This window comes from Centrocercus urophasianus, unplaced genomic scaffold (genome assembly GCF_019232065.1).
Source record: "Centrocercus urophasianus isolate 14NV4802_14NV808 unplaced genomic scaffold, USGS_Curo_1.0 seq_9, whole genome shotgun sequence".
Classification (NCBI taxonomy): domain Eukaryota; kingdom Metazoa; phylum Chordata; class Aves; order Galliformes; family Phasianidae; genus Centrocercus; species Centrocercus urophasianus.
In genome coordinates this window covers 1,373,860-1,399,602 of record NW_024885532.1, presented here as the reverse complement: position 1 = coordinate 1,399,602, position 25,743 = coordinate 1,373,860, and the positions used below count along the sequence as shown (strand labels likewise).

General features: G+C 39.5%; 1 protein-coding gene across 3 annotated transcripts in view; it reads right to left on the bottom strand.

The window, feature by feature from the left end:
• Window positions 1-2,695: 2,695 nt before the first annotated feature.
• The window catches only part of ABCC4 (ATP binding cassette subfamily C member 4), a 153,844-nt gene continuing 130,796 nt past the window's right edge, over window positions 2,696-25,743 (bottom strand). For all 3 annotated transcript variants that reach the window (XM_042838843.1, XM_042838844.1, XM_042838845.1), the window contains 2 exons: window positions 11,913-12,047; window positions 2,696-6,976 (listed from right to left, as the gene is read on the bottom strand). In XM_042838843.1, coding sequence (XP_042694777.1) covers window positions 6,869-6,976; window positions 11,913-12,047 — 243 coding nt within the window. In that variant the 3' untranslated portion in view covers window positions 2,696-6,868. The remainder of the gene's footprint in view (window positions 6,977-11,912; window positions 12,048-25,743) is intronic.

Here is a 25,743-nt window from a genome sequence, read left to right as displayed (position 1 = left end):
GCTGTGTTTCCCATCCAATTCAATTTAATGCTAAAAAAGGTAATTATGGTGCTTTTCTGCAAAATACAGAGCTCTGAGAAGAATGTCAGTTGGTGAGAACAACAGCAAGACTTGCTTTCTTCAGGGACAAATAAGTCCCTACTTTATTTGCTATCTGTGACCAAACAAGATACAAAACTTTCTGGAATTAAACAAAAGGATCAACTTTTCATTGCTCCCTCCCTTAATTTCCCATAGCAACTCTAAGAAACCCTCAAAAAGCCACATTGTCTTTGTAAGCCTCATTTGTCTTGACATGATCCAAAGCCATACCTCAGACATCAAATCTGTATGTGAGAGTGCTTAAGTGATATACATGTACTTGGCTGCAGTGCTGCCATTTAGACCTTGTAAACTGGCAGGTTATTCTCTGGGTACAGTCAGTGCATAGACTTCAGTTAGAAGAGCTCTTTTGCTAGGAACCTTATTGATTAATAAAGACAACCCTGGTCTACAGGGAGACTCACAGTTGGATGTTGTGTAAGGAGCAGCTGCGGCAGGAATCGGTGGGTACAGCAAGCAGCCTGTCCAGAGCAGACATCCACTTGGTAGACACCGAGCTGAGGGCAAGAGTGTCCTTGGGGAGGCAGAAGAAGAGTGTTTCCTTTTGTGGAACTCCTCAAGCACCAACTCTGAAATAAGAGGCTGTGAGCCACCGGAGCTGGAGCCTCGGCCTGGTGGGTGGTGAGAGCAAGCTGTTCCTGCCGCATGGTGAGACCCCGAGTATAGAACGGGGGCTCTGGAGCAGAATCCCCAGCTCCTCCGGGTGCTTATGCAATTTCCACAAATAGCCACGGAATAAAATGCAGAAATACTCCCTGGAACTGGAAATACAACCTGGGATTTCCTTTTTTTGGAAGAAACATTACCCCCTATATCCAGCCCCAGCTTTTGTCCATTCTCTCTGCCCCCTGAACTGCTGTGTTACTGACACACTTCATTTAATTCTGGTGAATATCCCTACCAAAACCACCCTGAGGATTATGCTTTGGAGATGCAGAAGCCTGAAGGACCCAGGAGGCTCAGGCCAAGCAAAGCCTGCAGTCCCCATTTCCTGATTCCTGAGTCTGTACTTGAATAACCAGGGTATTCTACCAGGAGACCGGGACAGCGGCTCTCACGCAGCTGTTGGCTCAGCAGCACGTGAAGGACACAGAGTGTGATCCAAGTGGCTCCTGAGTGCCACTGGGGCTACCTCCTGTTTTTTGCTCAGGGCTGTTGTACTTCTGAGCGTTGGATCTGTCACCAAGGCCCAGAGGGAACTCTGTATCTCAGAATGGACAAACATTTATGCAAAACCATATGGATAGTGATGGGACAAGGGGGAATGGTCTTAAACTAAGACAAGGGAAAATTAGTTTGGATATTAGGAGGAAGTTTTTCACGCAGAGGGTGGTGACACACTGGAACAGGTTGCCCAAGCAGGCTGTGGATGCCCCATCCCTGGAGGCATCCAAGGCCAGGCTGGATGTGGCTCTGGGCAGCCTGGCCTGGTGGTTGGCGACCTGCACACAGCGGGGGGGGTTGAAATTAGATGATCATCGTGATCCTTTTCAACCCAGGCCATTCTATGACATGATTCATTCTATGATGTGAAGCAGCAGAAATCTGATTTCCGATGTCAGAATGTGGCCTAATGTTTTTATACATTATATTGCTCACCATCCGTGAAACAGCTTGATCCACTGAGTTGGTGATATTTGTGCATCTTCTGTGGTCAAGTTCATAAAACTTTGATTTTGCTATTTACTAGCAGCTGTCTTTCAGGCAGATGACACAGTTCTACCTCATCTCGACAACGTTACGTCAACAACAGCAGCACAAGAATTTGGTAAGCACATGCTCCGGGATACTGTACATACCACAAGCATCTGCTGTGCTGGGACAAGCTAAGATAAACTCACTTATACATCAAGTTAAGATAGCTGCATTGCAGTTGTATTGCAGACTTTTGGTAGAAACATGAATTTCGAACACATGCTCCAGCATCCTGTTATAAAAGGACAGGTGACCATTTCCATTTTATCAGTTCTAGAAGTTGCTAACCTCGGAGATGAGTGATAAATGCATAATCCAACTTGTACTAAAAACTCATACCCCAAATCACAGATTTAACTGCTTGAGAAAGTCGGCAGACGGGGAGAAACTTCGAGCAGTTTTCAGAAATGAGCAGTTCCAGGGTCTTGTTGAATTAAGTAACAAACTCATCAGAGAAAAGTACAGGATTGAGAGACGACACCAGATTTTGGAGTTTTGCTGCTAATCCACTCTTTCTGTGTCCATTAGCTTTATCCAATCCATTTAGCTTGTGAGCTGTTCGAGGCATAGACCATATCTGATCCGTACATTTGCAGCTGCAGTGGTTCTGCCTTCAAGTCATATAATGATTTTTGGAAATCTATCTGAATTACTTTTTAGTTCCTGCCATTGAGGCAAAAAGCTTGAAAATGTGACCTGGGAGATCTCAGACAGCAGAAGAATGGTAAAAATGAGCTGAGATGTAGCATTCTGTTATCCTCATAATGGAGGATTTTCAGCCCTTGGAGTTGTTTGTACAAAGAGTTGTTTGGAGCTTTCGGGCATGTCCTGTGCCGTGCTCAGCCCTGCATTTCTGCCTTCACCCATACATTCACAATGATGACAGAATTCGGCACACTTCTGAGAAACACATTTTATTGTACGACAGAAGCTGTCGTGGATGTCGACAAAAGAAATCATTCCACAGAAATAACAGAATCAAATTGTTACACAAATGTAAAAACCAAAACAAAACAGAAACGGAGTTAAAATGATGGAAAAGCAGTGCGATGTTATACAGTGTGAAACATACAGAAAGCCACATTCTTCTGCTGATGTGTCAGAAGCTCATCATCATTACAGGATGTAAGTGATGTCAGTATCTTTTTCTTCCCCTTTCCCCCTCAGACTTCAAGGTGAGACATCTGGAAGGGTCAGATTAACACAAAAAGCAGCATTTTCACTGAAATTTCTATACGATTTAGACCTTCTGTCTCCTTGTTCTTTCCTTCACCTTACTTCCAAATGTGTACTGGGAAGGTTAAAAGAAACTGTCAATATCGCTTTGTCAACCTGATCTTGGTCAGAAGGAGGTCCTCCCTCTTCCAAAGAGGAGCATGAGTGATATCACAGAAGACTAAAACTATCTGGCAAGTGAACTGTGGTTCAACTCACGGAGCAGAATTTTGCCCTTAACCTAAGCAAAATCAGAAATAACCTATTATTGAGAACCATGTTGGCTTTGACTCTCCCAGTGGTCTTTCACAGACAGGTAAAGCAAAGAGATACCAAAATGAACGTTTGAGGAACAGTTCTTTCGATCTCAAGTAGAGGCTGTTCCCAGACTTTTGAACCAAACAACAGTCCCACAATTGTTGCAGTGCAGTATTTCTGCACAGAATTGCCTATTAGACTCTGGAATACTTTAAGGCACCTTATGGTGAAGAAATATTTTAAAGGCTTTAATAATGTTGAAGACTGAGTTCTTTTTCCAAGATCCCCATGAAGGAATGTAGCTTGAAAGAAGCAGCTTTACTATTCTCCAAACAAAGCACGAACATTTTCAAAGTGGAAATTTAGAACTATTTGAACTTTTCTTTAGAAGGAAACACAAAACACCTCACTGGAGAGATAATTTGTACATACAACAGACCATAACATTCAACAAAGGAAGGCCTCTCTCATCCTCGAGTTTCAGGCACGATGCACTTTGTCACCCACCTAAAATTAAATAGGTGTGTCCATCTTAACCAACAGTCACCTAAACTACTCACAACAACTCTCAACAACAAGCAACAAAAGAATCTGTAAGAAACAACTTCCTGACTGAAATATATTTGTTACTTTAAACTAAAAAGGTGGATATCATGGCAACGACAGGCACAAATGGCTCACTATCTGCTGATCTATTCAGTAATGTACGGTTTTCAAGTGTGATTCTTTAAATATTTGATTTTTTATACCTACAGCTAGTAATGTCCTGTCAAAACCTGTGAAGAAGCAGGATCAGCATTTTCAGATACCTAGCATTTTTGTGCACGTTCAAAAATCTGCAGGATCAAATTAACTCTGCCTTATAGACTGAGAGCTGAATTTGTCAGGGTCTCATACCAGTGAGTGGGCTGCAGTCAGCATCTTGGAGCTCAGCACTGAAATACAACTTACCATAGTTTCATTTCAGAGCTGAAATGAACTAAAACTATAATTATACCCTCAGTTTATCGACCTCCTTGAATTCCGTTTTACAAAAATATAAACAAAATATATAGCCATGAAAACATCACGTTCTCTCATTTAAACATTTAAAAGTCTCAGCGTATTATACATCACACTTATTTTCTTGTATGAACTATTTAGAAATCAAAATAATTCAATATTGCAAAGCATGGGCAGACCCTGTGCATCTGTCCAAACTACTGAATAAAAAAGGGAAACGCATGAGCTCAAGCTCCAGTCCCTGTTAGCTGTCTGCACTGTCACAGTCAGCTCACTCTGGCTCTGTTTTGGAGCACTCCAGCTGGATCTCTCTATGATAAAGGCTGAGCAGAGCTTGGACATGGTTTATGCCATGGACCACTTCCAAAAGGCAGTTACAGACAAGAAAGACCATGCAAGGCTGAGCTTTCTCCATGCTATACAATCCCCCAGCATTATCCCATGTGACTTTACATCCTCAAACACTTCTCTACATCTTCACATAGCTCTGCAATACATTCTGCTGAGCTGCAGAATAGCCCTATCCTTATTTGAGACCACTTGAATTGAAAAGAAACAAAACAAAACACGTTAGTGTTTAGTGTGCTAGGTACATAGGGGGCAAAGCGATCCAGAAAAGAGGCTGTGGCTGGTGCGCTCTGAGAAGGATTAGCTATGAGCTTGCTGCTTACATGAGCCAATCTGTGCCAGGGGACACGTAGTCATCCCTGACTGCCTTGTACTTAGCACCAGACAAAGGACAAGACCCACGTGAAGTTCAGTTCCACTTATCTCAGAGACACTTGCAATAGTGAGCGACGCCCCACAGAAGTGTTAGAGACTGCCAAAAGAAAGCTAAGGGCAAGAGCGCTTCGTTGCGTACCTTCCTGCTAACAGTACAGGAGGATGCTGCCAGCAAATCCAACACCCAGCGCCTGTCTTTTCCTCCCATCCACCAGAGAAGCCAATTGGTGGGGGCACAGGCAGCAGGGAAAGAAGGTTTTGCCTCTCACCACCAACTTCTGCACAGGACAAAGCCCTCCTGGATGAGCCCCTGTCTTCAGGCACAGGCTTTGGCCTCAGATTGCTTCTCAACAACAATACAAACAACAATCTTGTATGTCAGCAACTTACTTGCTGGTAAAATGGCTTGAAATGAGAAACATTTGTGTTCGCCTTAATTTTCGACTGTTGGGGGAACATTGGGTGAGCAATATTTAGCTTGCCAAGGTAATAGCAAGCATCTTTTTTTTACTATTTTTCTTTTTCTAAAAAGCACAGTGTTCTCTGTGTCCTGAAGAGACCTGTTGTTTTTCAGTGCCTTCTGTCCCTTCAGACAATAATTGGAATAGATTTATTCTGTACTGGACCTCAAAGGGTAGGTATCTCACTGAAGACAAAAAAGCTCTGCAGCAGAAGAGCACTTGCCTGACTTTTTAAACCACAAGAATAGTGCCTTTACACTGAAGTGCTTTGCTGAATCAGGACATGGTGTACAAATACAGAATCTCACTGCAATCTCCTCAGTACCAGCAACAGCCATTCAAACGTACGGGTTGCACTTCCCTACCTATTCCAGCAGTATGGTAACTTCAAACAGCACAAGTTCAACAGAATCCTTGATGCAAAACTTTAAATATATTAAGGCTAAATATTTTTAACATATATTTAATGAATTTGTTGTGTACCCTGCAGTTACAGCTTTGGCTTGAAGGCACAAATATTAAGGCACAATAAATGCAAATAACGTATACATTTCAATGTGGTGTGTTGAAGATAACTTTGTACTACGTGGTATTTAGGTATAATGACATGTCATTCAAAGATTTCCTCAAGTTATTTTAATACTTTTTTTTTTTTCTCTGATAACCTGGATAAAAAGAGGAATGTGTGTTAAATTATTTAAATATTTCTTCAGTGCAAATGTTCTCTTCTAAAGTAGAGAAGACTGAGACTGATTTTTCAGCATCTGGATTTCAGCAAAATAAAACTTACATTTACATTCATCTTGAACAGCATTACTTGAATTATAAAAAAAATCTAAGTATATAGTACTTTTTGCTATCAAAAAAGAAAGTGTTTTTGGCTTTTAATTCTTTTTGTTTTTTTTTTCTACCATCTGCATAGCTACCTGTGACAGGTAGAGAAACACCTGTGTTAGAAGCTAAGTTGTACATATCCAAACCTGCTGTTTAGGCACAGCTGTGGGGGTACAGTGACACTAAAAAAACATTTGGCTTTGTTTGCTCTCAAAGTATCTCCAACTGAGAATAGGGACACACTCCAATCTTTCTTTAATAAATTCCAAAGATGCACCCTAGACCTGTTAGGTGTCCTGCACCTGTTTAAATAACAGACACATAACTTTCAAATAAGAACTGAGTCTGCCTAATTTCCTTAGCAATACAAAAATAATTAGTTGGAAAGGAAAAAAAAATATTGCACTGAAATCAAAGAAACAGGGATAGTAAAACTCTTCTCCTCAGTATTAAATAAAAGGATGTCCAGTGCAAAGAATCGCCCCCTCTTTTTCCTCTCCCGTTGACACTCGTGAACATCGATGGTTTGGATGCTCTCAGGTTTATATTCAGTGGAAAAAAACTGTGGTCATGAGGAATCACAGTGCAGTTTCAGTTACACATAATCCTGAGGAAGGATCCAGCGAGGAGTCTGTGGCAAGCTGACCATTCTGAACAACTTCTGGGTAATTCTTACTGAAGTAAACCTAGGGAAAATATCAGATTCCATATGTCATTTTACATTAAACGCCTTTTAGTTTAAAATACAATTCTAGAGGTACACAGAGAACAAAGAAATGCGTGACCCTGAAGAATCCAAAGAGGAATTTCAGGTTGCCCAAGGAGGCTGTGGGTGCCCCATCCCTGAAGGCATTCAAGGCCAGGCTGGATGTGGCTCTGGGCAGCCTGGTCTGCTGGTTGTGACCCTGCACATAGCAGGGGGTTGAAACTGGAGGATCATTGTGGTCCTTTTCAACACAGGCCACTCAGTGATTCTACGGCACTGGACAATTACTAAAATTATCGAGGATCTTAGATTGTAACAAAGTCTGAGAAAAACCCCACACAACCTGTAGGTCTGCTCAAATTCTGGTGATTCAGATAAACAGATATATATTATCACTTCGCATTAAATTGATAAGTAAAATCATTTTACTAGCTCAAAACACGGAGATAAATTAAAAACAGGATGACAAAGAAGCTGTGAAATCTTGCGTCTGCACAAGGGTTTCTCATTTTCACACATAAAATGAACACAATGGATTTGGATGTTAATATCAGGTTGTAATCCCTGTATTTTACAAACTGTGATTGACAACCATTGAAACGTCGAGGTATATGTATGAAATATCCCAGCGTTTAATTTGTGCTGCAGAGCAGTTATAGGGCCTATAGAAATGTGATCTCTGGATAGCAAACCACAATAATGAAAGAAGAAGCAAAAGCTTTAACAATGACTCAACCAAGCAACTTCTCTAAAATGTAAGATGATACCAAATAATAGGACGGTTCTTTGCCAAGCCTTTGAGTTCTTGAATTCTACCAATTTCTAGCTGAACTAGAAGAGATACAGGTTTCCTGATAAATGTATAATCAGAACATAAAGGAAATGAAATGCTGTCAAGTTTCACTGTTCCACAATCATCAGTTTTTAGTAGCTGTATCATATCTCTGTTCCTTGACAGATGCGCATAACAAAATGAAATAATGTCAAGACTTGTGTGCTCTTATCTAAAAATGTGTTTGGGTGAAAAAGGACTTCAAATGCATTTTTTTTCAAAGAAAAATGTGAAAAGTTTTGTTTGAGTCTTCAAAAACAGAAAATGCACTATCTCTCTGAACCTGACACATGTCACGAGTTAGGTCTCATAGTCAATACTGCCCCGACTACAGCTTATGAAATATTTCTCCAATTTACGTTTCAGAGTGTTGTCAGCAAAGTTGGGTTTGTTTGATAATAACGTCCCTTTCGGATATATGAATGCATGTATAAGACACGGGGTATAAAAGGGGAATAGTCGCTCTATGGAAACATCCCTGTAAGTACCACTGTCGTCTTTTGTGTACGCACACCAACGCAGGATATACATATCTTCAGACAATATCTCTTTGCAGAGAATATTAAGGCTTTAATCGAACCAACTGGGAGGCTGCTAAGAGGCATTCCTCAATAACCAGCCCCGATCGGATTCAGCAGCAGAGTTAATCAGGAGCCACACACACAGTGCAGAGCCTGCAGCCCCAGCGCTGCGCTCCCATCCTGTTCCTGGTTAGAAACACAAAACTCTGGCATACTTTTTAAATGGAGCTTCTGAGCGTGAATTTTTTTCAAAGTTAATAGAAAACCTTGGCACATTACTAGAGACCTAATGAAATGGCAGCTGCTTTTCAACTGTCTCATTGTGATTCTTCCCCTGAGCCCAATCCCTCAAGATACTAAATGCCCAAGTCTTTACACAAGCTTCTTCTACAGCCAACAGAGCTGCAACCCTCTGATGAGTAATCGTGGAGGTGAGATAACACCTCTTTTAATATTTACGCATCCGTCATAGCTCTGAAATAAAATCACCCTCACTCTTCCCTCAAAGTTCTCAAAAACTGATTGACAGAAGAATAGTCCTACTCTTGTGGAAAAGCTTCTCTGAGCGCCGACGACAGCATGGAGAACACTCTGAGGCTATCTATTTTTTTTGTAATCTAAAACACTGAACACACTTAAAAAAAAAGTTCTTCTAACTATTTCATTTCTTACCTTCCCACGGGATTTTCTCCTAGTAAGCTTCTTGTAAACTGAACAAAGACAAATGATGCCAACTCCACTGCAGTCAGGCTCGCAAACTGCAGCCTCCATCTGAGCTGTGCCTGCACTGCATTCTTTCACACTTGCACAAAAATGCGGGATATGGGGTGACCAAAAGAGACATACAGGGAGCAAGCCTGGGTCCACTGAGAAGCTTGAACTAAGTTTTCAGCAGGCATGGTGATCCTGAATAGTTTAATCTTTCAATGCTTAGCTAAGATAACCAATGTGTGTCTTTTTTTTTCTTTTTATTCCCAGATAATCGTGGTTCTTTCAGAGATGTCCCAAGTTAAGTCTTCCAATGTAAGGTCCGTAATCCCTCTTTGTTCACACCTAAGGAATATACGCAAGAGCCATACTCTTCCAGAAAACTGATTGAAAATCTCACCTTACTGGAAGAAAAGCTCTTGGTACTAATTTGCTCTGCTCAAGATTTGGGTCCAAAGCACAATAAATCAAACGATCATTGTCAAAGCATGGCCACATTCCAAACCATTTCACTTAGCAACTCACTGTAACACCTTTTGAAAAGTACGTGTATATGCTATATTACCATTTCCTTTTATGTGCAGTGTGCTGTTCTTCAACAACAGCAAAAAGCAATTCTTCATAAAAACAGTTCTTGGTAACCACAAGAGAAGGTATGAGACCAGCAGCAATACGTGCAACCGACACACGTGTGCAAAATGAACGGCCCCCAGAATCAGCTCTTCTTACCAAGCAACTTCTCTGAAAGCATGCATGAAACACAAGGGACAGCAATAACAAAAACCTTGAATTAATGCCCAAGTCCTTTAAAAAGAAAGAACTGTAACTGTGCTTCTGGGTAGCTGCTGACTGGAGATATAGTCTCTCGATTCCCATTTTTTGGGCTGAGTGTGGATAAGCACCGTGCTTTGCATTCTTGGCAGATGCAAAAGCTTGTATCTGCCTTCTAGCCTGGGAGTTAGCAAACTTTTTCATCAAACCACATTTCAGCAGAGACCGGTTCCTGGATCTCTTCCCTTCCTGTACAAAATCACGTAACATTGATGTGGTAACTATATGGGCAAGTAACATCAGGCAATTATTTTTATACATTTTGATTTATCTTTTAATGCAATTTTGCAACTGAGGAAGGCTGCAAGGAAGGAAGGAGAGACAGCATGACATGGCTGAATCTCTGTTGGTGATATCAAGACAGCCACCCCTACCCATCCCAGGGATTAAGTCCCAGGAAGCCTGGCCAGACAAACACTGGTCTCATCAATTAGAACTGATTCTTTTAAACATCATTTATATAATCTTCAGATCTTCATACACGTGTTGCAAGAAAAAAAAACAACAACCAACAAAAAACATGTCTAAACCACTACATTTAGTAATAAAATGTGAGAAGCTACTTTGCAGCAACTGACAAAAGCCATTTCCTCAGTTCAGGCAATCAGTGCCACGCATGGGTTTATATGGTGCAAAGTTTTCATGTTAAAAACTCTTTAAAAAAAAATCCCGAAAGAGGTTTAGTTGGTATAACAAAAAACAACCAACAACAAACCTGAGAATGCACAGACATGGAAAGCTCTTCCCTATGCTTCAAAATGCCCACCGAAACAGCTGCAATACATGAGCACCCAGCGTCCCTGACTGCACAATTGTTTGTTTTTCCAACTTTCCAGAAATGTGGCTATTCTTACTAGGAAGCAGGCAGACACCTGTCACTTTGTTTGCTGTCTTTATCAGTTGCTCCATGCCTAGTGCTCTCCTTTCCCCCCAGGAAATAGTTTGCAATTTGTGTCCCCCTTACGATCCGCACATCAAGCAACTTGAGGAGAAGAAAGCATAGAGGACAGAGATAAGACCTTGTTCTCTCGTGTGGAAAGTCTCTTAGGATGCTACATGCCTAATATCAGTGCCTTACTTGCACACTTAAAGTTGTGTGAAGATAATCAAATTGCTCCCAGACCAAGCACTGCAAGTCTCAGCTGCAGCAGTGCTGAAACTTCATTTGCAATACGAAAAATACACCCTGTCTTTGGACGTCCTGTGTGCTGAATTATCACAAAAAAAGAGAAAGCACGCCAAAAGCTAGTCAAAATGAGTTCCTTAATCAAAGGTCATTTCTTTTTATCTTCTTATCTCAGCTTTAGCTTTCCATCTGAAAAGTGGAGATGATATAGCCTCACCTCAGAGGCATATTATGAAAATTAATCCATTGATGTTTCTTAAACACTTTGATTGCCAGAGGAATGCTCCCAATTACATTAATAATGCTACACTCAAGAGTAGGATTTGAATAGTAAGCAGTAAATCAGGCACAGAGCCTCGCATGGAACAAGGAGGCAACAAAACATTCAACAGCTGTTTCTTAATTGAGCGCGATTCATCCTATCTGCAGAACAAAGCAAAGGTAAAAGAACGAAGTAAGAGAAATAAAACTATGATCGCACTCCCAGTGATCATAATTTAATGAACCAGTACTGAACCTCACACTAACACTGGTTGGGCCTTTTAGAAAATACAGGAGAAGTAAATGCTGGAGTCTGCAGCCTTTGTATGCTTTCAAAGAGAGTTTTTGCAAGACACCTGCCCAGCACAGGTGCGTATGTCATATATTATTTACACTTACCACTGTGAGTACGTACACAAGGATGCAAGAAACACACTCTTTCAACTCGGGGTACATAAATACACCTATCATTTGGAACCCTGTGTGTAAGCACTAAAAAAAATCAGTGAAAATGAGGGTTCAGCCTTCCTAAGTCAACAGATTCTGATGTTTAGCAGAATGCCTACTATAACCTTGAATATGCTAACTTGTGATGAACCTAGTGCAGAGACAAACTGAATTATAATTATAAAATTACCCGTTTTGCTGTTTCAATCAGAGAAGCTGCTTCTGTCTTGCCCACTTGTTGCACCATTTTGTAAAACAAGCCGTCCTTTTCTTGCAGCAAAATGTAAGGCTCACCATATTCTTTTAGTCTTCCTGCATCTAAAACCTGTTAAATCAGCAGAAATTAAATTATTAACATAAGAAATTCAAAAACAAATCTTAAATCCATTAGCAAAGGGGGAATGTATCCACTTCAAGTGCTAAGACGAACTTTGCATTCTGAAAATGAAATATTATGTCTTCTTCAAACAAGCATAACACTTCTTTAGTTTATAGACCTGTTGTACAATTTTAGAGTGCCCTACAGCCATTCCACCTATAGGAATCCAATGCAAAGTTATGCAGAATATGGAAATACAATGTTTGTGAAGCCAACAAAGCAGATTATAAGATTCATTGTGTAAGAACGAAACAAAGAGACCTGAAATGGGCTCTGAAGTAAACAGCTGTAGGTATAAACCACGCAATAACCACCGAGACGGGTAAGGGAGAATAAGTAGGTCTTTTGGATTAGAGGAGGTGAAGATGTAATTAAAGAAAATGAGGGTGTTGCTGAAAAGATAAACAATTTCTTGCATCAGTTTCTGCCGACTACATATTAGAAAGATACTTACCTCGAACCTATTCTTTCTACATAAAAAAGAGGAGATGCCACCAGCGACATAGGCAACAAGGAAAGGAGGGGAGAAGGAAAAATAGAAAGGAGAAATTAAAAAAGCATTAAGTTAGCAAGGCACATAGGATACATACAGTCAAAAAAATCAGAAGAAATTAAGAATAGGTTGCTTGAGCCTATAAGAAAATATTCTTATGCAAGTGACTACTTCAGGACTGCATGGTAGCGTATAGTACACTTACATTTAAATTTACATTTACACACTTCAGCCTGGAGAAGAGGAGGCTCAGGGGAGACCTCATTGCTCTCTATAACTTCCTGAAGGGAGGTTGTAGTGAGCTGGGGGTCGGCCTCTTCTCTCGTGTCATTAGTGATAGGACCAGGGGGAATGGCTTCAAGCTACGGCAGGGGAGATTCAGGCTGGACATGAGGAAGTATTACTTTTCAGAAAGGGTGGTCAGGCACTGGAATGGACTGCCCAGGGAGGTGGTGGAGTCACCGAGCCTGGGGGTGTTCAAGGAAAGGCTGGATGTTGTGTTGAGGGACATGGTTTAGTGGGAGCTGTTGGGAATAGGTGAACGGTTGGACTGGGTGATCTTTTAGGTCTTTTCCAACCTTGGTGATTCTATGATTCTATGATTCTATTTAACATCTTTCAAGGAACTTTTAGACCAGCATATATATGTTTTCAGGACAACGATTTAGACAAAACTGAATAAAACACAACTAGAAGACACACAGATCACAGGCAGAATTTGTTTATCACAATTTTAGTAAAATGAAAAGGTACCTCACATATCTGATAGAATACTTAATGCGTCAGAATGAAATGAAAAGAACATTTTATATGGATTTCCACATGGATTTCCAGGAATGTGTTTGGTGTAATGAAATAACTGGGGACAAAACCTCAAGAATTTGCACAGAAAACAAACATTGGAAATAAGCAATGCATTTCTGCTGTTTGGGGAGCTGGAAGGGCAGGAACTGGTCGCTATCAGAGTGGTCTGTGGTAGCTACGTATGGGCCAGCCATCAGAAGGTTATCAGAGAATTGACAAAGCTGCAAATGACACAAAAACATGTAGGTAAGTCTAGACTAGAGGAGATTCAGGTACACGTAATTAACTAACCTAAGAGAAATACAATAGCAGGGAAAAGTCAATATTGACAAAAGCAATACACTCTAATACTTAACTGGCTTACAAATTAATGGTATTGACTCAAGAAAGAGAGCTGGATAACACTTTACGAGTTCAGAACTCCAACCCATGTGCAGGAGCAATGAAGTTCAAAAAAAAGAAAAAACAAAAACAACCCCAAAGTTATGTGAGAAAAAGTAATTCAGAAAATGTTTTTGTCCCTGTATAAATAAAAAAAACTGACTACCCAAGACACACAATTGAAGAAGATATTGCCACAACAGAGGGACTTCAAGGACTCATAACCAAAGCTGTAATTGTGGTGTACAAAGTTGTAAGGGAAAAAAAAAAACATCTAAAAAGACGGAATTGTTCATTTCAGGCAAGAAAGAAATAAAAGGTACCATGAGGACAACATCAAAATAACAAAAACAGTTTGCAAACTTATGTTCAAAAGAAGGAGCTCCCGTAAGATTGGAGGTAAATTCAAAGTCCTGTGAGGAAACTTCCAAGTGTACCATTTGCCTGTGCAACTCCTTAGAGCAAAGCATCTTAATGGCCAAGAGCTCAGCAGAACCTCCAGGCGGGCAGGACCCCTTTAATGACAGAACACAAGAGGAAGCTGAACGAATCCGTTCGGCTGCACGACGTGCAAACTACACTGCTGGGACCTGTGCCAGGTTGTTGGGCATCAGGGACCAAGCACCCGCAGAAAGATGCCCAGTTCTGAGCTTCTGCTTTCATTCAGTACGTTGTATTTGAATGTAAAACTCAAGCCAACAATAACGGTGTACTGACATTCAGTTTTATAAATTGGATACTTAGTTCTGTCGCATTTGAGTATTTAACTGTAATCACAACATTTTACGTTCTACAGTAAGAGTTTGAAGTCAGAATCCTTAACAGTGCCATAAACTGAACTACCACATACAGTTCTATGCAATAATTAACATGAAGTGCCGCGTCACCGAACATTTCTGGCTCCTTGAATGATTTTTTTCAGCATAGCTCTAGGTTACATAAACACTCCTTAACAAAGAAGACAAAAAGCATGTCCACTGAAAGTGTCTCCCCCTCTAGTAACAAGTACCACATAAACTGGAGGGTTTTATTTTCTGTTACATTACTGTAGTGTTCAAATTCTAACAGCAATTTTGCAAGTATCAGAAAGAACCACAAACATGGACAGTCCTTCTCCTAGAAAGAACATGCGAGGGAAAAAGTAGAAATTTATTCTTTCTTGACAAGTTTTAAACAGTGAAGTCCAGAAGATGAACAGATAATTAGGGTGATTTGTGTCCAGAATTCTATACACATTTTAAATAAATCTTTAAGCTATTCATATCCTTTCTCGGGGAATAAAAACCAACTTATGTTTTGAAAACAGACAGAACAAAGATAGGAAAAACAACCCTCGCTACTTTCTAAAAATCTGAAATGGAAAAAAGAATGAAATAGAACAGACATCATTCTTACACGTCACGAATACTCTATAAACCATATTAACGGGGGGAAAAAAACCAAACCTGTTTCTACTATCTGCTACCATCCACAACACAACGGAGGGAATGTGAGCAGGCTGACTTGGTAGTTAAACATTCAGATACCTATACATTTATTAAAAAGGGCATAGACAAAGCGATAGGTATTCTTCTTTGAAGAAATATATGCTGATAACATTTAAATAAATAAATAGGTACTTTGGCTAAGGCTTTGCATATGCTTACTTACTGACTCCAAGCCAAATTAAAATCATTAGAACTTCAAAAAGCAAGCTAATCATTCAGGAAAGGTGGAATCTGGTGTTTACTAGCCACATACTTTCTGATCAACTTGCATGCATCCCTTATCACTGTACAATACCACTGAATTGAACCCAGATGCATCCCAAGGTGGTTGTTCCAGTGGAACTAGATATAGAAAGCCAGAGAGGCTTGCAGGCAGTGAAATCAGATCGGCATGCTGATTACAGAGGACACACAAAGGAGCGTGGGACTTCGTGATTCCATTAGAGGCTCTAATACAGATTCTGAGAGGCAGAGAGATTTTGGACAAATTTCAGTATTGCTGTATATACTGGAAACCAAAGAAAATCTAACAATTTCACTATCTGTTAAATACTTCGACAGCTCAGAGCAAAATGAAATAAGCACAAAATGGCAACATAAACCCAAGGCAATCATATGTAATCCACGGCCAGGTTCTCCACTGTCTTGCACTGGCAAGACATCCTCTTTACCTCACCTGCACTGTTCTTGCCTCTATGGTCAGGTCCTAACAACTTCAACATATTTTCTCCAGCAGAAAAGTAACTCCAACAGTGTGAAATTTACAGAATTGGATGATGGTGACCACGTAAAAGTGACAACACAGGAAAAGCTTTATTCAGGGAAATTCTCTCACTTTCTACAGTGAAGTGAAACTGATCTTTACTTAGAGCTATTCAAATTCCCCTTACAGTAGTGCTACTCAGACATTTTATGTTCAAATGGGGTGTAAGATCAATACTGCTCTAGAGCAAAATCCTCTCATGCCATCTAAATCTGCTGTACCCAAGATTTAATTTGGGTCCAACAGTCTGGACAGTGATGCTCATCACAGCTGTGAGATCTGCAGAAGGATGAACATCACACTGGGCAGAAGGCAAGAAAGTTTTTAACAGCTCTTGGTTTGACATGGAGGCACAGAATAACGCAGAAAGAGCAGGATTAAAATATGGCAGCAAAGAGACAGAGAACCAGGGAAGAAGCAACTTGAATCAGACTGACCTGCAAAAGCAAACACGAAAAGGGAGTATTAGCCATTCAAATCTGTTGTTTATGTTAGCTTTAGTTAGCACAGAAGGACTATTTGCCTATGCCACAGAAATGCTGATGCACTAAATTCAGGTAAGATTCAGCAGCTATAAAATGGTTGTCCATTTCTGCCTCCTCTCTATCCTGCCTGGATATTTACCTCCATTCTACCTAAGTCCCCCCTCAAAAACAAACTATGCAGCACTGTCATTACATAATCTCATAGTTTCAAGTATTAACCATAATTGCTATGGATAAATTCTGGGCAGGGGGGATTTCAGTATTTGAGCTATCAAGAAATTGTACAATAAGGCCGGAGTAGCCACAGCAAATACAGAACCAACAATTTATTTCCCAGGCATTGTATGTAAATATTTGGCTTACATAATAATTTAAGTGAGCCTTACTCATATGTAGAATTCCACTCTCAGGTTAGTTTAGATGTTCAATACATTTTTGTCTAACATTCAATGGTGGATGGGAAGGAGAGACAAAAATGAAGCCATAAAATGACGAAAATGCAATCTGAGAACCATTTCACAATGAAATGAGAGGAACAAGACAATGAAGGAAGACAAAACTTGATGAAACCGGTCCATTTCTGCAAAGACCCAAGCAGCAGAACTAGGACAGTACTTTTTCTGACGATTCCTGAAACCGATTTATACAGTTGAGTTGCACAGAACTTTTGAAAAGCAAATACTCATTTGGTAAGTGAATTTAAAATCTTCTGCGTGGATTAATATAGTTAAACACTAACATTAGCCACAGAAAGAAAAAAAAGTGTGGATCCTTAAAAATGCTGTAACAAATTCCATGTACTTATGGCTATCCATAGACAGAAGAAAGAAAGAAGGTTCTAAATCCTGCATTTTCTAACTTTCAGCAACAAAAGCAGACAAAGGAAGAGAACAATAGTTATAAAACATTCTGAGAAAAGAAAAGCCCAAGGTTGGAAGTGTCGAGCCACAGAGGAGGGGGGCATGGGAATCTATTTCAATTATTATTGAGGAATGACTAGTATTCCTATTCACGTTCATCTTCACCATAAAGCCAGAGGGAAAATGGGACATTTAGGAGTTGATCATAAATGTTTTTATTTCCTATTCAAAAGGAAAATAATTCAAGCAAATTATCTCCTAGGGAATACATCTGATTTAATTTAGACTTGCAGAAGACATCAGCAAACAACAAAATTATTAAAGTTCAAAACTCTGCTAGGAGTACAACTTTGAACAATGTTTTCCTCAGAGAGCATACATCAAGATGATATTCAATAAAGTCCTGGGAAGAGGAGAATATTCAGGAGATGCTTCTGGTTACATCATATTAAAAGAAATATATTTACACAAGACAATACATGGCTTTGTGGGAAAGAGTCAACAGCCCATTCCCCAGCTGGCATTAAGTTCAGATACAAGTACGTTCCATCTCTTCCATCTCAACAGTTTGCCAAAACAGATCAGAAACATGTACATACTTCTCTGAAGAGTCATTTATAAATATTATCCTATCTGAACAGGTTTGCAAAAATGGAAGAACATTGAGGCCGCAAAGCTAATTTGGGAACCATTTTAAAGTTTTTTTTTTTTTTAATGAAGTTTTTCTTTATTTTTCTTTTTTTGTTCTTGTTTCTGTTTATGATTTTTTGGTACTGGGGCTTCGTTTGGCCTTTTTTTTTTTTTTTTTTTTTAATTAAATTTTCAGCTTTAATCTAAGCATTCCCCAAGCTCCTTCAGGAATCACGTATAACTTACTCTATGACAAATCTGGTGTCAAATAAAGAAACTTTCATGCACCACATGCCAGTTGTGTACTTCTTGTTTTTCCTTCAAACAAACCAGAGCACACTTGGGCATTCACCTTCTTACAATATGAATTATTCCTTTCAGAATTTCCATATGTTTCATCTCAGCAGAGTTTAACTTCACTCTAACAATGCAAAGCCTGCCCTTGGTCTCTGGTATTCAACACATGCCCCTGCCCACTTCCCCTCTATTTCACAGAAAAGGCAATTTCAGATGCTGTTCTGGAGTCAGAAGAACTGGACTTCTTTAAATTGAAATTATTCTTTTTAGAGAAAATTCAGCACGTAATAATAACTGGTAAGTTGTTCCACACATGTGTTATCTTTGCTCTTCTTGCAGAGGCTTAAAAATCTCCCCTCCTGCTGTTTTTCTCCATCTGATTGCACACCACTGTAAGCTGGTTGGATGTTGTGGGGAAAAAATATCAATATGCAGTAGTAATGTATGTAGCAATGAGTCTTATTTTATTGATAATCATTTGATATTAACTTCTATATCTTGTTGGAGGAAATAAACTTGTTAACTAGTTACTGGAGATGTTTTTTGTATTGTTCAATCTCTTCACCTCAAAATATCTGACATATCAGTGCAAGTTCAACCTTTCCCATAGAGCCACTTCTTACCAGGAGCTCTAAATGCTGACAAAACTCTTCCTTGGCCAATCAGTAATGACTGTTTCCAGCACTGGAAAGCCATATTTCTCAATCTGGATTGCAGAATGGCTCAAACATGGCCCTGAAGTGATGGAAGATATGCTTCAGCTTAAGAAATTCCACTCTCTAATAAGGCTTTTGAGGATTGTCAGATAAGTTACAAACACACTATACTTTTCAAAAAGTTAAAGAATACAGCTGCCTCTCTCCTAGGTTTATCTGCTTCTGAAGACAGTGAACTTGTGGCTCAGCTGCCATGCACACAGTTTTACCTTATCAGAGACACTCTGCTCAAATCATCAGCTGTCAACATGTCCTGCACTAATTTGCTCCTAAACAGTAACACGGTATTTCTGAGAGAGCAGAAAACCACTCTCTAAAGATGCGTTAGCATTTCTAGTGTGGTCTGCATTCCATACCACCACCTTTAAAGAAATATCTGACTGCTCTGTCCTTTTACAGATGAAAATTCACACACAAAATGACTGACAGAATGAGAGATTGAGGTTCATCAGACATTAGCTTCATTTCCTGCTGTAATTCAAAAGCAGCTCTTCATTTGAATGCTCCCAAGCTGAAGCACTGCTTCAGTAATTAGCTGCTTTATTTAGGCAAAAAAAGAACCTTGTTGGGCGGCTGTCTTGAAATTGGAGCAGCTTTTAAGAACAATCTTAAAGTTGTCAACATTTTGGGAAGGTATGATTCTCTTGGCCAATTTGAAGCCAACAATCCTAGTGCTTCTTCAAGATCATTGGGATTTTGACTTGTTACAGAGACAGCTAGGCCAAGTGTGATGCTTAACAACTATCACAGACACACCACTTCAGTTGACAGCAGTGGCTCTGATATAAGGTTCATAGCCCAGCACTTTATGCAAACTTGGATTAAACATCAAGATAATATCCTCTTAATAGCAAAGATGTATAATTTACTCAGGTTTGAAAACAACATATTCACTGTTTGTATCTTCTGAGCTGAATTATTGAATTCCACAAAACATCTGTTTTCCTTTGCTGTCTGCAAAACGTTAACCCACTTTCAGAGGATCTGGAAATTGTGGAAATTGGCTTTGTTTGCATTAAAATCAAAATTGATCATTTCTGAAAATCACTTGCTAATGCTCAGCTCTTCCAGAAATTCCACAAGTCCTTAATTACCAAATTAAAGGAGAAACCTAGATGTTTCCAGGGCCACTGCCCACCATCAACTGTCCACATGGACTCCAATACAGTGAACAGCCAAGCGGGTAGATCAGTATTAATTACACCTGACAGAAGGTCTGGCAGAACTGCATTAAAACTCCTAAAGTGTCCCTGAAATATTTAACCAGCCCTTTAAGTGTTAAGATCTTTCCTAAATTTTCACAATTTATCTTCCAGATTCCAAAAATCTGGAATTGCAATTTACCTGTCATCGTACAGAATACACATACACAAGCAATATTTTGTGGGATACCGATATTCAGCTATCATGAGACCAAGTACACATTTCCTGTGTAAAGCATCTCAGCTAGTACCATTAAGTTTAATGTGCTCCACACTGGTCTTCTTGTATGACTAACATTCATTTTCTTTTCTTCACATTTCTTTACCCAAGAGACTTTGGTCCCTTTGGTTCCAGCACAGCTGGATTTTTAGTTCTAGTGTTCTCTAGCTCGTATTTTCAGGAGAGAGGCTTTCACATGAATGCCCTGTGTATGCTGGTGGACATGGCATCTTCCTGGGAATGGGGAGCACAGTGCCCAAACCTTGGCAGAGAGAGGAAAACGTAGAGCTCAGGTTTCTTAAATTTCTGGAAGAATGCTCTCTTTCCATGCTAACGATGGGCAACACTGCCATCACTATCATGCTTACTTAGGTGTCTGTTAGCAGAACTGCCTCATCTCCCGCTCGATGGCTGAAGGACACTAATGTGCAATACTGGGTCAGACGCCAGAACTCCAGAGACAAGTACCCAGACTTTATCTGCTGCACGGCATTTTCTGTCTAGCTGTAGATGACTCTCCTATTACTATGCAAACTTCTTGAATCTCCCTGCAGAGTTCCCTCTTTCCTTTCAAGGTGTTTACACCAAATTTTGGTGGACTGATTTGCCCTGTTGAGGTTAGATGTCTACAATACATGAAACACAGCACCTGATTTATGAGGCCCAGGTGTTCCAACAAGGTAAATGTAACGCGATGTCAGAAAAATGGGAAAAACTGAATGAGGGAGGTGTACCAGAGAGATGTAAGAAGTCATTTTCTACTGACCAAAAAAAGACCTTAGGTCCGTTTATCAGGTACACTGCACTGTTAACCATGAGTATTAAGTCACTTCAGTACATAGCCACAACAGGTTTTCCCATAAATAAATCAGATCTCTTCCCATGGTTCTCATCCTCAAAAATTTCCTATTTGAATGACAGTTTTTAATTACTAGTTCAAGTTCTGCTTGCATAAAGAGCTTTCATTTCAAATAAGTATTTTACTAATATGAAAAGTCTCTGTGGAGAAACATCCTTGTCATTGGAAAATGCACAAGTCTTCACTACTTTAAGACTTTCCTACCGAAAGACCACAGCACAGCAACCAGAACAAAGAACTGCATCAGATTCCTGCCAGACACACATACTTAATTTGCTACTGATTCACTGCTTCCCTAGGTGAGCTTCAATTTCTGCATGCTTCAGCTTCTCTCTTCTCTAAAAATACAGTTTCTAAAAAGTATTTCTCAACCTGGACAAGGAAGCAGAAAAGAGGGGGAGGAATGGGTGATGCGGATTTTACAAGATACCACTGGAAGTCTTGGGAGTGGTGCCTGTTGGCTGCCCCAGGCTGCTCCTGACTGGGTTTGGTGAGCTGCAGACGTGATTTAGGTAAAAGGCCCTCACACTGAAAGGTGAGAAAATGATAGGGAAGCAGCTGTTGTGGTGGTGGGGATGCTATGTGGAATGGGGGGCTAGTGGAGCAAGCCTGGACTGAGCTTTTCACAGGATTTGCCACTAGAAGAGAGGAAACTGTAGCATTTCTCCCATCCTCCCCCCTTTGCTAGGGAGAAAGGAGGCTGCTTATATCAAATGGCTAAAATGAGTATAAGTAGGCATCGGGTAGGAGGAGCTACAACTTGGGTTCTTAAAATAATGAGGGAAACACGAGTGAGAAAATATCCTATAGTAGTCTTGAACAGCACAGGGGGGAAAAAAAAAAGTTTGAAAACCACTGGATTATAATTTTATGGTAGGATTATTTGATGGCCTGACTTAACAAGTCTTTCCAACTTTGGTTCCAAAGATTGTATGGATACTTCCCTATCTCACCCAGGTGTTTGAAGTTTAATTAATTAATGTTTGTAAAGAGCGTTACAATTTCCAGATGAAAAGTCCTATGCAAGTGCAATGGAGGATTACTCATTGAGGTGATTGGGCTAGAGAGTATCACATTACACAATGCAGCTCTTCCCTCAACGATTTTATGCGTTTGAAGTTCTGATAAAGTGGATTTATCAGTAAGATGGATATAATGGAAATACTCTTAAGGCGTGACCTGGATTATGAAACCAGAGGTATGGTTTTGGGAATAGAACAAACGAGAATTAAAACAACTCCCGAGGCCAGATTTGTCTACAGTTGTATAAAAACGTATTTTGTTCTTCCTTTTTTTCCTCTTCCAGTAGGCTTTCTTCTCTTTTAAAATAGAACCGGTTATTACAATGGGTGTGAGCAGACATGCAACAGTTCACGTTCAGTTCTTATTTCCATACTCATCCAACTTGACTTTTTCTCATGACTTTCTCAGAATTATTTTGTTCTATTTTATTTATTTATTTGTTTGTTTGTTCTTTTTAATGCTCGGATTAACCCTAATGATGGATGTCATCTTTTTGGAAAATTCTGGTTTAACTAGCAATTAAATGGAATTAGATCAAAAGCATGTGGACAATGTCAAACTGAAAACTGCAGTCAGTGTGCTTAAGACAGGATAGCAATCAAGGGCATCTATATGCAGACAAGCTAAAAGAACAGTTCAGCGTGAACCTGATGACAAACAACACGGACAGATGTAAAGACCCAAATCTGTAATGGGCTAACCCCTTGTGATCAGTACCAGCAACAGTTTTGCCAATGCTCTTTTGCCCTTCGTCTTTTACCCAGAACAATTAAGGCGAGGGTAAAGTTTGAAGTTTAAAGTTCTGGTTTGAAGTTTGAAACACATTCAGCAGGATAATAAGGGCACTGGAGCATCAGCCCAGTGAGAGGACAGGCTAACAGAGCAGTTTGTTCACTGAGGAGAACAGATGGCTTTATGAGACTCAACAGGAGTAATTTCATACCTACAATAAAGTTAGTCAGAAGACAAGAGCCACGGTCTTTAGTGAAATATACTGTGGGAAAACAAGGAGCTTTTGCCACGTACTGAGGTGAGGTTTTAAGTGGATATAAGGAAAAATACAGATTTATTGGCAGATAATTAAACACAGTGACAGGATGCCCATAAACGTACAGAATCTCTATCTTTGATGTTTTCAAGACGCAACAGGATAAAGCCCTGAACAATTTGACTTGTAATAGGACTAGAGACCTCCTTTGGTTCCTTCCACATTAAATGATTCAATGAGGGGAGAGCTCAAGTTATGTATACTTGTTCAGGAATGGGTTTTGGACTATTAAGTTAAGAAAGCTGAACGGGTTTGCCCAACATTTATTTGAAAAATAAGTTTACTCATTGCTTGCCAAAAGATAATTGATAATATTCCAACTAGGAGGTTCCATCTTTGTTCTCCTTCATTCATTTTCTACCAAACTTACCAGGACAGACAACAGAGATGGGGATTACATATAAAGGAATGCATTATTTTATCCATACATCTCAGTTAAACAAGAGAGAAAAACAGAAGTTTTAATAATACCTGATACTGGAATAACAGTGCAATTCAGCTGTGCATTTTTATACTTGTAAAGAATCTGCACAAAGGTTAAATGTGTAAATTACTAAAACACATTAAAATTTTGAGACACTAAATTTTAAAATTTGCAGAAAGCTCTCTTTAGCTGAGTTTTCCCAATTTTCTTAATATTTAAATAAAACATTACTTTTCTGTGGAAGCCGTTTTTATTGTTAATGGTACTCCTTAACAGTTTGCCTTCTATGATTATCCTGTTCCTTATATTTTTTAACGCACAGACTTTTCTTACTCTTCCAAAATTGCATTATATTCCCACTAGGATTTACATGCCTGAGTAAACCAAGTAATTAAAAAATATAACAAAAGCACACCTGCCGTAACTCTGATCACTCCTCGAACAATATAAAGTTTACAATTTGTTTGGAAGCAGAATCAGTAACTCTGAATAAGGATGTCAAGAAAACAGGTTTGTTACTGAGTCAACGTGCCAGTTTCCTCCATTTTCTAATATTTCTCACCCTTTACTTCCTCCCAGAATTAGAGTAATACGAAGGATCAAATGAAGTAATGTAAAAAGATGAAAAACACTGGAGACACTAATGATTGCAGACCCTAAAGTAGACCTTCTTGCAAATCTTTTCCTTAATGTACTCTAAAGAGGCTAAAGTCATTCTAAAAACACTGTACTAGATAATGTAAAAGCGGACCTTTAGGAAGGTCAGATCTTGATTGTGGCTGAACTGAAACAATGGAAGGTCAAAAATAAGATACAGGATCTTAACATATAATAGAGTAGTCATACTGTTGGCAGTTATACTGAACAATCTGAAGAGTAACTTCCAATTTTAATTAAATGTTTTTAGCAAAATAGTAAATAAAAACATCTAGTTTTTATTTCAACTGCACAATATTAAAAGGTAAAACTAAGAAAACATCTCCATGGAAAGAACATTCTGTGCATAACATGTTAATGGTAGTTAATGAACCAAAACCCACAGAAATCCCTTTGGACAGCTAACAAACACATACAGCTATTAATTAGGTCACAGTTGTTTCCTCACAAGTCTTTTGTTCACTTTACTTGTAGAGAACACCAACATATCCATTAGACTTGTGGGGAGGTATTCACCAGTGAGGAAAATATTTATTTATTATACCTTAAATGCTTGCAATTACATGACTTATTATGGCAGTTCTGCTGGTTTCTCTCTTCGTAAGTAAACTATAATCACTCAGTTCACAATCTGCTGTACTCTATTCCTTAGAACATCATTCACCTCAGAAGGTCCAATTGTTTCATTTTGCATACTTCGGGCTACCATTGTACCTCAATCACAGATTTTAAAATGCTCTGGGCATCCAGTTAAGAAAGAACAACCACACAAAACAATACTGAAAGAATTAACAAACTTCATTTTAATATAAAAAAGTTTCATAAATATTTTTTAAAGTTACCACTGAGAGGATATGGGTAATTTCTGTTTGACGCACATTTAAATTTGAATTCCACTCACAAAAGCTTTGCCCACTAGTAAGTTACCCCATTAACTGACTGTGAAGAAAATGTTTGCAATAGGCTCCTGCTGCTACTGAAGAAAATTGCAAAAGCGCAGATAGAACATCGTTTCAAGGACACAAACCAGACTGAGCTCCTGAGAGCTGAAGACCACTGCCTTTATGAAAATAATCAGCAAATATATATTTTTCATTCTGTGTGTGTGCAAGGCATCACAGGGCAGGCACCATGTGGTGCTTCACATTAGCAGAATATACCGCTGTTCCGTCGGGAACAAAGATGGCAGAGGCTGCTGGATTGGTAATACTCCATCTTTTCTGTCTGAACCTTGCTTTGTAAAGCTGGCCACGTTCAGTTCCTCACCCGTCTAGCTCCAGTTCTCCAACCAAC